Here is a 16,008-nt window from a genome sequence, read left to right as displayed (position 1 = left end):
AGTTTTATTCCTTTCCCACCACCCATCCCTCTGGTGCCTCTGTTTGTATACAGGTACTTAGAAATTTTGATTCAATTATCAGTTCAAACTGCACTGAAGAGCTGGAGAATTCTGGCATAGAGGTCCTGAAGTACTCACAGGTATGGCTGAGCCCCAAGCATGCTTACAGCCCTTCTTCGAAGCTCTGTGTGTCCTGAATCACACTTTCTGCTTTTGGTTCCACCCGAGTGTTTAATAAACACAAACTCTATGTCTCCCCCAGTCCATGTATCCTTTCTAGAGTTACCAATTCTTTTCTTTATCCTAAGAAGCTATATTTCTCAATTATGTGAGTAAAGTCAAGGTATAAAGGATTAGAAATCTGGTAGTTGAATTTAGTTAGAACTACAGCTCATTTTTTTTTGTGCTCAAATGCCTTATTGAACATGCTTATTTTTGAGGTTTATATTTATTTTTCAGGGAATAATATTATGGAATCTTTTTAAAGTGTACCCTTTTGAGTTCTGCAAATGCACAGAATTACAGAGTACTCTACTTTTTAGGGAATCACTAAATTTCAGTTTTCCTGGAGCATTAGGTTTGCAAAAGCAATTTGGTCCCTAGAGCTGCACCCTCTCAGTGATGGCCCCATCAAATAAAATAATAAATGTGAAATTGCTTTGTGAATGTCAAAGTGAGAACCTGGTAGTGGGGTCAGAACCCCTTGGGATCTGCACTAAACTGTGTGCATCCAGCTCTTCTGACCTGATTCTCACCCCCTCTCTGTTCTGATTAAGAACATCCAGGAGAAGGGGCACCTGGGTGGTTCAGTTGTTGAGCGTCTGCCTTCGGCTCAGGGCATGATCCCAGGGTCCTGGGATCAAGCCCCGCATCGGGCTCTCTGCTCGGCCGGGAGCCTGCTTCTCCCTCTCCCACTCCCCCTGCTTGTGTTCCCTCTCTAGCTGTCTCTCTCTCCCTGTCAAATAAATAAAATAAAATCTTAAAAAAAAAAAAAAAAAAAAGAACATCCAGGAGAAACATCGACTATGAGGTGTGAGCAAGGTTCTTAGTGATGCTGCTGCAACCCGTATCCTCCCCACCCTTCAGTCACCAATCACTGTGCTTAGATTTGTGACTTAAAATTTTATCACGATTTTTAAGAAGCACAGTTTAAAAACCTTGTTTTTAAGCTGAAGCATTAGGGTGCTGACACAAGCAGACATTTCTGGCCGTTGGCTGGATAATTCCAGCCAACCTAGGAAACAGTCTTGGCTCCTAGGAGTTGTGGTGTTGGCGTCATTTGGGCAAAAGTGAATGTGTCAGCATGAAGGATCCACACGTAGGATTTGGTGGAGATTTTTTAAATGTTAAGAATTCTAATTTCCTCTTTGTTTTCCATTGCCAATAGGTCAAGGAAGTTAAAAAGACTTCCTCAGGCTTGGAAGTGTGCATGATTACTTCAGTTCCTGGTAGGAAACCCACCTTGACCACAATTCCAGATGTTGACTGCCTCCTATGGGCCATTGGGCGGGACCCAAACTCCAGTAGCCTGAATTTAAACAAAGTGGTAAGCTGACTTAGTCTAACCAAAGCATTCTTGAATCTGTTAGCAGTCCTATGTTCCCCACCCCCTGCCCCCCCCAAACTTTGGTGGGTTCTGTTAGATTTTTTTTCTCTTTTTATCCATGCATCCAGTTTGTCATCAAATCCCATTGCTTCTTTGAAATTGAAAAAAAAAAAATTACTTTACCTTTTTAATGTGATCACCCTAGATCAGGTCTCTGCCCTGAGTAGCCTCTTTCTTACAGATTTCCTTTTTACAGTGATACTTGGCTCCTTAAAGTCCTGTAATTATTTCTTTTCTTTTTTTTTTTTTTAAGATTTTATTTATTTATTTGAGAGAGAGAATGAGATAGAGCATGAGAGGGAGGAGGGTCAGAGGGAGAAGCAGACTCCCTGCTGAGCAGGGAGCCCGATGTGGGACTCGATCCCGGGACTCCAGGATCATGAGCTGAGCCGAAGGCAGTCGCTTAACCAACTGAGCCACCCAGGCGCCCCCTGTAATTATTTCTTATCATCTGCAAACTAATCTCCATTGCTGGGTGTGTCAATCATCCTGAACATTTTGGGCACTTGGGGTTGGAAGTAGATGTGAAGCCGATCTACCAGTGTTATAATTAACATTCTGAGGTGTTCTTTTAGATTTTGAAGGCAAGTCTACTGTCTACCTAGCTTGGGGTCTAGGTCCCAGAGTTTGACCCAATTTTGAGTCTTAGTTCTGTTACTTACCAGTTGCATGGCCTTAAGCAAGCAGCTTAATTACTCTTTAAGTTTCAATTGCTTCATATTAGTGTAGGAATAAAAATAGTCCTTATCTCACTGGGTTATAGAGAAGAGTAGATGATGAGAAAGTGCATGCAAAGTAATTAGTTTATTTATTTAAAGAGTTTATTTATTTATTTATTTGAGAGAGAGAAAATGAGAGAGCACAAGTGGTGGGGGAGAAGGAGCAGCATGCTTTATGGGGTGCCACCCCGGCGCCCCCCAAAGTAATTAGTTTAGATGCTGGCTTGTAGTATGAACTCAGTCCATGTTAACCAGCTGCTGTTGTTGATGATTTTGATGATTTTCCTGATACGCTTTACTACTCTACAAGTAATAATAGGATTATTTTATGTTTGTGGTTTATGTATTTGATGGAACCTTTTGCGCATCAGGTAACCTTTTGATTTATGTTCTAATAGTAATATCCTTTACCATGTGGATTATTTCTTCAGCTCATAAAAGGTATTTTTCAGCATTTTAAAAATAAAATATTGGGGCACCTGGGTGGCTCAGTCATTAAGTGTCTGCCTTCGGCTCAGGTCATGATCCCATGGACCTGGGATTGAGCCCCGAGTCGGGCTCCCTGCTCAGCAGGAAGTCTGCTTATCTCTCTCCTCTGCCTTCCCCCTCTACTCACGCTCTCTCTCTCTCAAATAAATAAAAATCTTAAAAAAAAAAAAAAGACATTTTTCGTCTTTTGGTTGAGTGTTGTGGTTTTTAAAGATTCGGGCTGAAGAGGTGCTTGAAATGAAGATCCAGACATTTGGTTTGCCTTTTTTGGTAGATTGACCAAATAGTGACATGATAGCCTTTCACTTTTTTAGGGGATTCAAACTGATGACAAAGGTCATATCATAGTAGATGAATTCCAGAATACCAGCATAAAAGGCATCTATGCAGTTGGGGACGTGTGTGGAAAAGCTCTTCTTACTCCAGGTACTGTTTTCCTCATTTCTTGGGTAAGGGAAGCTCTGTGGGTTATATAAAACCGTTCAGCTCTTCACAGTCCGATCAGCTTAAGCAAAGTGAAAAGGATGAGTGTCTTAATGCTGTCGAAATAATAGTATATTGAAGTAGTTTGGTACCTGATGTTTTCTGAATAATACTCATTTTTTCCTTAGAAGACTTTAAAAGGGCTTTAGTGAAGACTAAAATTGTTACAGAGATGATATGGTCACCTTCTGAAGAAGCTGTAAGTTAGAATCTGAGTTGCATGTGGTGACAGTGGAAGGAAGTGGCTTTGGGAAGAAGCAATTTAGAGTAGCATTCTTACATGATTATTTAGTCTTTTTTTTTAAAGGTTTTTTTTAATTTGTGTATACGTATTTTTTAAGTTATTTTTTAAGTAGGCTCCATGCCCAACGTGAGGTTTGAACTCACGATCCTGAGACTGAGAGTTGCATGCTCTACCCACTGAGCCAGCCAGGCACCCTGATTATTTATTATAATGACCAAGATTGACCCAACTCCCATAATCCCATACGTCAACCTACTTTCTGAGTTAACTGGCACCATTTCAAGCTTTTTTCCCCACTTTTTTTTTTTTTAAGTATTACTACCTTTTTTTTTTAAAGATTTTATTTATTTATTTGACAGAGAGAGACACAGCGAGAGAGGGAATACAAGCAGGGGGAGTGGGCGAGGGAGAAGCAGGCTTCCCGCCGAGCAGGGAGCCCGATGCGGGGCCTGATCCCAGGACCCTGAGATCATGACCTGAGCCAAAGGCAGATGCTTAACAACTGAGCCACCCAGGTGCCCCTTTTCCCCACTTTTATTAGCGACATCACTCCATCTGCTTTCACTCTGTGCCCCTCTGGTACCTCACCAGCCTTTCTAGAATGGCGCTGGATCTTTCCTCAGAATGGAAAGTTACTGCAGTCACACACCCAAAGCCTTTTAGCTCCTTCTGGAAGTTCTTTTAACAAAAGCAAAATAACAAAGTTTCAAAAACTTGATAACTAATCTAATCGTTGAAAATTATATCAAAGAAAATTTCTTATGTATCCTATTGATACCTTATTTTGGGAAAAAACTGTCAATTTGAAATCAACAAAATTATTAACTGATGCTTTTACTGAATAATAGGCATTTTTTCTAAATACGAGATAAAAACAGGCTAAGGAGAATAAACTTTAAAAAAAAAATAAGAAGTGGGCGCCTGGGTGGCTCAATTGGTTAAGCGACTGCCTTTGGCTCAAGTCATGATCCTGGAGTCCTGGGATCGAGTCCCACATCGGGCTCCTGGCTAAGCGGGGAGCCTGCTTCTCCCTCTGACCCTCTCCCCTCTCATACTGTTTATCTCTCTCCCAAATTAATAAATAAATAAAATCTTTAAAAAAAAAAAAGAAGTAAAAATCATTTAAAAAATAAACTTAAAAGGGGCGCCTGGGTGGCTCAGTCGTTAAGCGTCTGCCTTCAGCTCAGGTCATGATCTCAGGGTCCTGGGATCGAACCCCGCATCGGGCTCCCTGCTCCGCAGGAAGCCTGCTTCTCCCTCTCTCACTCCCCCTGCTTGTGTTCCCTCTCTCACTGTGTTTCTCTCTGTCAAATAAATAAAAATCTTTAAAAAATAAATAAATAAATAATTAACTTAAAAAATATCTTATGGGGGCACCTGGGTGGCTCAGTTGGTTAAGCGTCTGACTCTTGATCTCAGCTCAGGTCATGATCTCAGGGTTGTGAGTTCAAGCCCTGCGTTGGGCCCTGACTTAAAAAAAAAAACTTACTCTGTCAAGTCAGTAGCAATATGACTATGTGTAACTGGTGATTGTCTGAGACCATGGTCACCAGAACCAAATGGGCCCAGAAATCCTCTTGGACAGTAAGGGAGAGTGTGGGGTCATTCACCACCCAGGATCGTGGTCTTTATCCTTGCCAATGAGAGCCCTAATCCTTCAGGACCAGCCAGGGAGGAGGAGCCACAATGTACCTGATAGAGAGGCTGAGGCTGGGGGGCCTTCTAGGGAATTAAAGGAAAAAAAAAAAAAAACCCATACTGTGAAATGCATAATGTTATAAAGTGGAGCCATAGTTGGTCAAAACTAATATAGTTTGCTTCATTAATAATGTATCAAAAAGCTAATATCCTAATTAAGTAGGTAACTGCCAGATGATTGGGAACTAGTAAATAAGCCCCCTCACCCTTTCTTTGTCCTAATAGAATGTACAGAATTCATATAAGATGATAGTTTTGAATTGTTAACAAGGCATTGGTATGTCTTCATTATAGTGACCTAGATATTATAATGAGCATTGGCGTAAAACTTTGTCAGAAGTAGTACATTAAGCCAGACGAGGAAATGGTTAGAACAATTCTGCGGTTTTAAAGTGAGCAATAAACTGAGACGCTGATTTACAAATATCTTTGTAGTTGCCATAGCTGCTGGCCGAAAACTTGCCCATAGACTTTTTGAATGCAAAGAAGATTCCAAATTAGACTATGACAACATCCCCACGGTCGTCTTCAGCCACCCCCCGATTGGGACAGTGGGACTCACGGAAGGTAGGTGTTTAAAAACAAAGGTGATTTATAGTTTCCGTCTTCCCCCTGACTGCAGGGGGAAGGTGCTGACTAAATCTCCCTTCACTCCCTAAATTCCACTCCTTTCTGGTTGGCCTCTTACCACAATTCGTTTCCTTCCTAACTGCCAACACTTGGAGAGTAGAATTCCTTTTCCCCACACCACCCTGTGTGTCTCTTTGCCTTTTTTTAGCTTTTTTTATTTGAACTAATTTCAAATTTAAAGAAAAGTTGCAAAAATATAGTAATTCCCCTTATCTGCGGTTTCGCTTTCTGTGGTTTGTTACCCGCGGCCAACTGTGGTCTGGAAGGACATGATCCTCCTGACTTACTGTGAGGAGGTCGGGAGTAGCCTAACACTAGGTCACAGCACCTACATCACTCACTTCACCTCCTCACACAGGCATTTTATCACCTCACATCATCATAAGACGGGTGAGTGCAGTACGATAAGGCATTTTGAGAGAGACCACTTTCATGGAACTTTTATTATAGTGTATTGTAATTGTTCTGTTTGTAATTATCAGTTATTGTTCATCTACTGTGCCCAGCTTATAAATTAAGCTTTATCATAGGTATGTGTGTATAGGAAAAAATAGTATACATAAGCTTTGGTATTATCCACAGTTTCAGGCATCCACTGGGGATCTTAGAATGTTTTCCCTGTGGATAATAGGAGACTACTGTAGTACAAAGGACTATGTATACCCATAACATTTTTGCTTTACCATAATTTTCTCTACGAACACGCATAAACACACACTTCAGTATCTATTTCCTAGGAACGAGTCCATTCCTTTACATAAGCTACGGTTTTCAAAAGACAACATTTAAATTGATAAAATATTGGGTGCAGGGATAGGCAAAAATAGGTAAAGGGGATAAAGAGGTACAGACCTCAAGTTATAAAATAAATAAGTCATGGGAATGAAAAGCAGAGCATAGCGAATATAGTTATTAATATTAGAGTAACTTTGTATACTGACCAGTGGTGACTACACTTAATCATGGTGAGCATTTTGCAATGTTTATAATTGTCGAATCGGTATGTTGCACGCCTGAAACTAACATAATGTTAACTATACTTCAGTTTACAAAAAAGGTATTAAAAAAAAAATTCATACAATATTATCCAAACTATTCACATTTTGCTAATTCTCTCAAATAATGTCATTTTTTTCTTCTTTAGATTTTTTTTTTTTTAAGTAATCTCTATACCCAATGTGAGGCTCAAACAACCGCCAGATCAAGAGTCACATGCTCCACTGACTGAGCCAGGCAGGTGCCCCTCAAATAATGTCATTTTTAACACTTTTTCCCCCAAGGTCAGGATTCAGTGCAGGATGATGCATTGTATTTAGTTTTCATACCCCTTTGGTCTCCTTTAATCGAGAGACAAAATTCCTTAGCCTTTCCTTTGTCTTTCATGACATTAGCATTTATGTTACAGAATGTCCCTCATTGAAGTGTTGATATTTTCTCATGATTTGACTCAGGTTATATATTTCTGGCCATCTCTCTCTTTGATAGCTCAGTGGAATTATTTAGGTTTTTGACAGATGCTTTTTTTCCCTGTGCATTATAGATGAGGCCATTTATAAATATGGAAAAGAAAATGTGAAGACCTATTCAACCACCTTTACCCCGATGTATCACGCCGTTACCAAAAGGAAAACAAAATGTGTGATGAAAATGGTTTGTGCCACCGCAGAGGAAAAGGTATGGGGAAAATGTAGTAAGCTAAAAAATGTTTTCAGACTTGCAGGGATGGGGGTATTTTGGTGGGGTGGGGAGACCAAGTAAAGTGTTAAGCCTTCTCTGTTTCAACTGGTGCAGTCCCACTTTTATCTGCCTACATATACTGGGATTCTTTGTAATATTTCATTAAGAAAGAAGGTTCCAGGGTCACCTGGGTGGCTCATTCAGTTAAACGTCTGCCTTTGGCTCAGGTCATGATCCTGGGGTCCTGGGATCAAGCCTCACATCGGGCTCCCTGCTCAGTGGGGAGTCTGCTTCTCCCTCCCCCTCTGCCTCTCCCCCCCACCCACTCGTGTTCTCTCTCTCACTTCGCTTTCTCTCTCAAATAAATAAAATCTTTTTAAAAAGAAAGAAAGAGGGGCACTTTGGTGGCTCAGATGTTTAAGCGTCTGCCTTCGGCTGGGGTCATGATCTCCAGGTCCTGGGATCGAGCCCCATGTTGGGCTCCCAGCTCAGCAGGGTGTCTGGTTCTCCCTCTCCCTCTTCCTCTCCCCCTGCTTGTGCTTTCTCTGTCTCTCTCTCTCAAATGAATAAATAAAAAATCTTTTAAAAAAAATAAAAAGAAAGGTTCCATGTGTTTGTGCTTTTAAAACATAGGAGGGAGGGGCGCCTGGGTGGCTCAGTCGTTAAGCGTCTGCCTTCGGCTCAGGTCATGGTCCCAGGGTCCTGGGATTGAGCCCCACATCGGGCTCCCTGCTCAGCGGGGAGCCTGCTTCTCCCTCTCCCACTCCGCCTGCTTATGTTCCCTCTCTCCTGTCTCTCTCTCTCTCTCTGTCAAATAAATAAATAAAATCTTAAAAAAAAAAAAAAAAACATAGGAGGGAAAGGTTGAAAACCACAGAAAAGCTCACTGTCATTGACCCATAGGTTAGCATAGATAGGCCCCTCGGAAATACTGATAAGTGTAAGAACTTAATGGAAGATAAATTTAGATTTAACATAACCAATCTGAAGAAGAGAGCGCTTATTCAATAAAAAATTTTCTGAGATATCACTTATCTAGTTTTGGTTTAATATTTTGAGGACCTGCCTGGCTGTTTTTCAGAGTAGCTGCATGCTTTTCACGTGCCCCTCAGCACTGCATGAGGGTTCCAGTGCCCCCACCCCCTCGCCAACACTTGTTACTGTCTTTTATTATAATTGTCCCAGTGGATGAGAAGTGGTATCTCATTGTGATTTAAATTTTGGACAGGTTTGAATTTAAACAGGGTTTTAAAAAAATAATTTTTAAATAGGTTTATTTGGGTATTAGGCCAACCTATGGGGCTTTTCTACAAATTGAATTAAATATTGCAGTGGGACATAGCAATGGGCTCTAGGAACATGGCTCTGGGAAGGGATAGCAGCTTAGCTGAAGATTCAGGTGTAGTTTCCAGTTTCTCTTGTCAAAAAGAGCACAGTCTGTATCTGATTCAGTGACCCTGTAAACCAAAAGCCACAAGACATAGTCCCTGGATTATAGAAATCAACTGAGGATTGACAGAAGCAGAGAATCAGAGCAAAGAAAGTAAGTGGGTTGGCAGCAAAACAAAAGTTGCTGTTTTTTGGCCCTGAATGTTCCTGAATAGGATAAGATGTCCAGATATTAAATCAGTGAGGTCTCTACTTCTCTCTTATCACTTATTTCTTCATGCCCTTTATCATTCATTTGATAAATATTACCTGACAGACTACCAAAGACTAAGAACTGGGATATGGAGAGGAATCCTATAAAGTTCCTGCCATCCCCCAAAACTTAGTAAATTTAGTTTAGATCACAGTATCTAAAAATCTGTATGGTTTGGGACTTTTTTGTTTTAAATTGAGATATACTTTTTTTAATTGTAAAAAAAAAAAAGAACATAAAATTTACCATCCTAATCATGGTAAGTATAGAGTTCAGTAGTATATTCTTTTTTTTTTTTTTTTTTAAGATTTTTATTTATTTATTTGACGGAGTGAGAGAGCATAGCAGGGGGAGCACAGAGGGAGAGGGAGAAGCAGGCTTCTTGCCAAGCAGGGAGCCCAATGCGGGGCTCCATCCCAGGACCCTGGGATCATGACCTCAGACAAAGGCAGATGCTTAACCAACTGAGCCACCCAGGTGCCCCTCAGTAGTATATTCTTGCTCTATTTTTAACCAAAGTATTTTTGTGACTAAATTTTATACTTTCTCACTCTGCTGAGAATATTTGCTGGAGGGCGCCTGGGTGGCTCAGTCAGTTAAGCGTCTGCCTTTAGCTCAGGTCATGATCCCGGGGTCCTGGAATCGAGTCCCGCATCAGGCTCCCTGTTCAGCGGGAAGCCTGCTTCTCCCTCTTCATCTGCTCTCCCCCCGCCTCTTGTGTGCTCGCTCTTGCTCTCCTGCTCTGTCAAATAAATAAATAAAATACTTAAAAAAAAAAAATTTGCTGGAGGTGAAACATTAATACAGTTTTTAAATGATTGAGAAACAACTGGAAGATGCGATATGAAACAAATGTCTCTTAATGGTCCTTCGTGCGGTCATCCAGTGTGTATGGACTAAGGGCCTCCTGAGGGCCATCTTTTGCTTGGTCATATGGAGAGAGCAGGAAGCAAATATAGGCAGGTTCCCTCTCTGTAGAGATTAAAATCTGCAGGGAAGATGGGCTGTAATTTTCTAGTCCCCAAATAAATAGAACATTGTAGTTGTAAGAGTCATGAAGGAGAGGGCGCCTGGGTGGCTCAGTTGGTTGGGCGGCTGCCTTCAGCTCAGGTCATGATCCTGGAGTCCCAGGATCGAGTCCCGCATTGGGCTCCCTGCTCGGCGGGGAGTCTGCTTCTCCCTCTGACCCTCCCCCCTCTCATGTGCTCTCTCTCTCTCTCTCAAATAAATAAATAAAATCTTTAAAAAAAAAAAAAAAAGAGTCATGAAGGAGAGATACTGGTACCGAGCGATCACGTGATAGACAGTTTCACTTGGTTGGGAAGGCAAGTGTAGCTCTCGGAAGAATGAATGGGCTTTAACTCAAAAAGGGAGGAAAAATTGTCCAGACAGAGGGAACAGCTTGTGCAAAGGAGAGAGCATGGTGAATACTCGGGACAGAAGGAAAGCCAGAGGGGCCTGAGAGGGGAGAGCCTGAGCGGGGAGGGCTGGGGAGGGTGGGCTGGGGAGGGACATGGAGGCAGGACGGCGTAGGACCTTGTAGGCTGTGTTCTGCCATGTCCAGGTGAGAGACTCAGGTGTTTTTGAGGTTTTAAAATATCACGTATCTCGCATGACAAATAAAAAACGTATTCGTCTACCTAATAAAAACTTTTACTTTAAGAATTTTTCTTCCCCTCTCCCTAGGTGGTTGGGATCCATATGCAAGGAATCGGGTGTGATGAAATGCTGCAGGGTTTTGCTGTTGCAGTTAAAATGGGAGCAACAAAAGCTGACTTTGACAACACGGTTGCTATTCACCCTACCTCTTCAGAAGAACTGGTCACGCTTCGTTGAAAACCCAGAGACTTGTATGGTGGGCAGCTGGACCAGGAGACCCAAAAAGAACCAAATTACCATGTTTACTTACCACCGTTCCCATTTTATGTATTTCTTTATTGTAATCAGGAAATTCTGATAGTGGAAATTTTCAGTGTGTAGTAGGACTTATGTAATTAGAAAGTTGTTTTGTCATCCAGGGTTAATTTTCATTTGATTGTACCTCACAGTAATCAATATTTTAAAGTTTGGGGTTTTTTTTAATTTTTTATTGACAGCTCTGTGCTAGCTGGTTTTTTGTTTTGTTCTGTTTTGTTTTTGTTTGAGCCTCCTCCCAGCTAAAAAACTATATGAAGTACAGTTAATTAAGGTGTTTGAATGACTATCGCTTGCTGATTTTTATAGATGAAGATGACAGCAGGTCTGCATATTGCAAAGCTGCTTCAACAATGTGACCTTTCTCCAAAAGCGTGTGACATGAGAGACCGCTTTCCTACTTTATTTCTTTTGCTTTAAATGATTAAAAATCATGTTCCTTTTATGAGGTGAAGTACATCAAACTTGGGAAAGATTTACACGAGTGAGGGACATTTTGGCAGTGATTTCTGCTTTCAGAAGGAGAGGAATTAAAAGTCTCTTCCTCTGCTGAGAGTTCATAGTTCAATGAATGATTTCAAGTTTTTTATGTGCTCTTGTCATTTTTTTTTCCTGAGAACTATTTCCAAAAATCTGAAAATAAAATCTTAGCCTTGGGGCGCCTGGGTGGCTCAGTCGTTAAGCGTCTGCCTTCGGCTCAGGTCACGATCCCGGGGTCCTGGGATCGAGCCCCGCATCGGGCTCCCTGCTTCGCAGGAAGCCTGCTTCTCCCTCTCCCACTCCTCCTGCTTGTGTTCCCTCTCTCGCTGTGTCTCTTTCTGTCAAATAAATAAAATCTTTAAAAAAAATAAAAAATAAAATCCTAGCCTTTTCTTCTTACAGAATTTGTTATTAGGGATTTATAGCTAAGAGGTCATTTTCTAAGATATTTCACATTGGAGATTACATGCTAACAGTGAGCTACCTCAAGTAGGCTTAAGGCCTTATGAGGGGTAAAAAAAGAGATTTTTATAGATTAAGAGCAGAGGTATAAAAGAAGCGTTTAGCAAAGTTAATGGTTGAGTTGGAAGAACAGTCTAGAAATCACTTAGGTTTTTAGCATTTTATTTCCATTAGCTTGCACCAAGTAGGTAAATTAGTTAAATTTTTCAATGGTTTTCATTAGTGACATAGTGCTACTGATTTCTTTCTTCAAGCTTTTACTGAATGTCTTTCTGGTTAGCCATGGCCAGGTTGCTGACTTGGTGAGTAGGTCCAATGTCATCAGAAGAAAAATACCACATTAGTAACTAGGTTATGTAACTGTTGCAGCAAGAAAATAGGGTCTAAAAACCCAAACATGGACTGACATAACTCCTCCTCCTCATCTCTTTGTCAACCACCTAAAAGGTAGTGGACCACGGTTCTGGGCTCTGCCGGCCTGGTTTTGTCTTACTCTGAGTAGAGCCCAGACTTTGGGTGTTACTTTGTAAGGAACAGGAGAGACGCTTCTAGTTAGATCCATTCTAACACCATGTGTTTTTTATCTTAGGTGTCCTTTGCCCTGCTTTTTTTCTGGGTCCATAGTAAACCAACATGCAAGTAACCTTTCCAAGTTGCGGTCTTCATTCTCATCAGGTCCCAAGTGAGTCTAGCCTGTGAGGTTATCGGGCAGCACAGCTTCTACTACTCAAAGCACTGGGCCACGTGAAGATACACAAGGCGGCACGTTGTATACTCTCTGCACGTTGTAGGTCCCCTCATTAGAGTGGATGTTGAAGAAAGGACACAGTACAGTTGACCCTCGAACAACATGGGTTTGAATTGTGTGGGTCTACTTATATGTAGATATTTTGCGGTACTATAAATGTATTTTCCTTCTGATTTTCTTTTTTTAGGATTATTTATTTATTTGAGAGAAAGAGAGCACAGGAAGGGGGGGAGTAGCAGAGGGAGAGGGAGAAGCCGATTTCTCGCTGAGCAGGGAGCCCGACACGGGCTTGATCCCAGGACCCTGAGATCATGACCTGAGCCGAAGGCAAGATGCTTAACCGACTGAGCCACCCAGGCGCCCCCCCTTCTGATTTTCTTAATAACATTTTCTTTTCTCTAGCTTATTTTATTGTTTTTTTGTTTTTTAGTGAGCTCTGTGCCCAATGTGGGGCTTGAATTCATGACCCCAAGATCTAGAGTCACAGGGTCTCCTGCTCTACCAACTGAGCCAGTCAGGTGCCTCTCTAGCTTATTTTATTGTAATAATGCAGTATGTAACACACAAAGTAATGTGTTAATCGACTGTTTATGTTATCGGTAAGGCTTCCAGCCAACATAGGCTATTAGCAGTTAAGTTTTTGGGGAGTCAGAAGTTAATACCGGTATTTTACTGCATGGGGGGGTTGGTGTCCCTAACCCCACATTGTTCAAGGATCAACCATACTTGCTTTCAAGTAATCATGTAGTCTAGAATAAGAGATAAAATTCTACACAAATAACTCACTCAAAGCAGTGTGTTCATCACAGGGTGACCATATGATTTATTGCCTAGAGTGGGACACTGTTGGGAGTGAAAGGGGGCACTATTAATTAATTGGGACAATGGGCACTGATTTGTACTATTGCAGGAAAATGGGACAGTGCCACCCTAAGGAAGCATCATTGAAAGAGGTGGAAGTATGTGAGTTAAGAGAGAGAAAGTGCCATTTTGCTGGGAAAACTGAAGGGCATGAGAAAGGAAGATTATATAAGGTGTGGAATTTGGGATTGTGGAGGTCAGAACATGTGGAAGGTACAGTGAGGCAGAATCGGGCAAAGTACATATGAGAAATGATAGAGTTCAATTTGACTGGAGCATCAGAGAGGACGTTGGTTTTGTGTAGAATAGTCTTCCCCACTTGTTTACCTGATGATCTGGTTATGTGTCGCTGCATTACAAACTTCCTGAAAGCTTAGTGCCTTAAAATGGCAAATTTTTTTTTTTTTTTTTTTTTTTTGTATCATGGTTTTGTGGTTCAGGAATTGGAGCAAGACTCAGCTTGCAAGTATGCCTCTTCTACTGATGTTGACAAAGATCATTTTTTGGTATTCAAATGGTAAATGGGCTAGAGACTCTGAAACCATCATTCATATGTCTGGCACTTAGACAAGGATGACTGATTGGAGGGCTGGCCTTCTCTGGGACTCTGAACCCCAGTGTCCCACATGTAGATTTTCCAGCATAGCTGTCCTAGAGTTGATGGACTTACGTGGAAGCTCAGGGCTCTCAGAGATTGTTCCGAGATTCCCAGACTGATGCTGCAAGCTTTATGATCTAACCTCGGAAATTCTAGAACATCGCCTCTGCCACATGCTATTGGTCAAGCAAATCACTAAGGCCAGCCCAGATTTTTGAGGAAGTGAACTGGACTTCACCTCTCAGTGGGAGGAGTGGTAAAGAGTTTGTGTCCATCTTTAATTACACACCTGTCAACCTGGTCAGTTTACAAGGCTTGCCTTAACCCATCTTTGTGAAGACTTCTTTAGTAGTTTTAGGTATTATGTTCCCATAACATCCTGTCTCATAGCAGGTCTGTGGTCACATAGTAGGTCTGCAGTACGTGTTCACCTGGTCATTTTACACTTAACATCAATCAGTTTTATATTCTCTGTATTGAGTTTCACAGTACTGTTCCTGGTAGATCATGTAGCAACTTTCGCTGCAAGAAGACAAAGCCTGTGTTACTGTGTGATTTTTGATGTTAAAGTAGTAGAAAAGGCCAACATTTTAATCCTTTTTTTGAAAAATTGGTAGGCAGGATGTTCAGGTCTTCAACAGATTTTTCCCTTTCCATGAATCTGACCTCCTTGATGTAGATGAAGAGCTGTTAGAGGTGGATACGGAAGGTGGTTTCCACTGTGCCTGACCCTGAGAAATACTCTTTTATTGCCATTGCCTTTACAATATTTTAGCATTTTGATTCTTAAATGAAGATCAGAGTCAGTGATTATATCCAGTCATTTCTGTATTCTGTGTGGTATGTTTTAAGAGCTATTTAATGTGTTGGGGCAGTGTCAAAAGGTAAAGTGTTGGATGCTAGGGCTGGGTTATATCTAGACTTTATATATTTTTTAAAGATTTTATTTATTGGGGCGCCTGGATGGCTCAGTCGTTAAGCGTCTGTCTTCGGCTCAGGTCATGATCCCAGGGTCCTGGGATCGAGCCCCACATCGGGCTCCCTGCTTAGCGGGGAGCCTGCTTCTCCCTCTCCCCTTGCCCATACCCCTGCTCCTGCTCTCTCTCACTCTTTCTCATGCTTGCACTCTCTCTCTCTAATAAATAAATAAAAATCTAAAAAAAAAAGATTGTGAAAGGAAATGCCATCAAAGTGGGTTTGGAAGATTAAAGTGGAAATAGGAAAAAAATGGAGCGTAGGGCGGGAGATCAGAAGTGAGGCTGAGACTGTGAGGTAACAAAGGGCCTGGATTGGGGTGGTGGCAGTGGGAAAGCGAAAGGACACTTAAAAGAAAATTCGCAATAGAAGAATCAACAGGATTCGTGAACTGACTGAATTTAGGGCTTGAGGGATAGGGAAGAGTCAAAACTAGGCCTGAAGTTTACAGCATGAGGAACTGGGAGAAATATACCATTAATAGATCATTCATAAAATCTCAACAGGTGGAGAAAGTTGTTTAAAGGGGACAGATGCTATGTTTTGGAGAAGTTGAATTTGTGGTCCCAGTATTTATCTGGATATGAAAAAAATGGGAGTTTAGGAGAAAAGTCAGGACTAAGGAGACACATTTGTGAATTACACACCTGGAGGTCATAATTAAAGCCACCAGTGTGTATGTATAAACCTTAAGGCAAGAAGGTGTGTTAAGAAAGAGAGGAGGCTAGAGTGTCAATAACACCCACACTGAAGGGGATAAGGAGCCAAGACCTCAGAGGAAA

General features: G+C 41.4%; 1 protein-coding gene and 1 non-coding gene across 6 annotated transcripts in view; one reads left to right on the top strand and one right to left on the bottom strand.

Moving 5' to 3' along the window:
* The window catches only part of GSR (glutathione-disulfide reductase), a 40,930-nt gene extending 29,133 nt beyond the window's left edge, over window positions 1-11,797 (top strand). For 2 of the 5 annotated variants that reach the window (XM_021694098.1, XM_021694099.2), the window contains 6 exons: window positions 54-140; window positions 1,388-1,546; window positions 3,129-3,240; window positions 5,675-5,806; window positions 7,410-7,543; window positions 10,875-11,797. In XM_021694098.1, the coding sequence (XP_021549773.1) occupies window positions 54-140; window positions 1,388-1,546; window positions 3,129-3,240; window positions 5,675-5,806; window positions 7,410-7,543; window positions 10,875-11,024 (774 nt within the window). In that variant the 3' untranslated portion in view covers window positions 11,025-11,797. The remainder of the gene's footprint in view (window positions 1-53; window positions 141-1,387; window positions 1,547-3,128; window positions 3,241-5,674; window positions 5,807-7,409; window positions 7,544-10,874) is intronic. The other 3 variants (XM_044911933.1, XM_044911937.1, XM_044911945.1) reach the window with 3 other exon arrangements.
* On the bottom strand, window positions 3,660-3,732 carry TRNAE-CUC. The gene has a single exon. It is a non-coding gene; the product is annotated as a tRNA-Glu (tRNA).
* Window positions 11,798-16,008: the final 4,211 nt, after the last annotated feature.

The sequence above is a fragment of the Neomonachus schauinslandi genome, chromosome 2, assembly GCF_002201575.2.
Source record: "Neomonachus schauinslandi chromosome 2, ASM220157v2, whole genome shotgun sequence".
In the NCBI taxonomy this organism is placed as follows: Eukaryota; Metazoa; Chordata; class Mammalia; order Carnivora; family Phocidae; genus Neomonachus; species Neomonachus schauinslandi.
The sequence above is the reverse complement of the archived record's forward strand: the minus strand, read 5'-3'. Positions and strand labels throughout refer to the sequence as shown.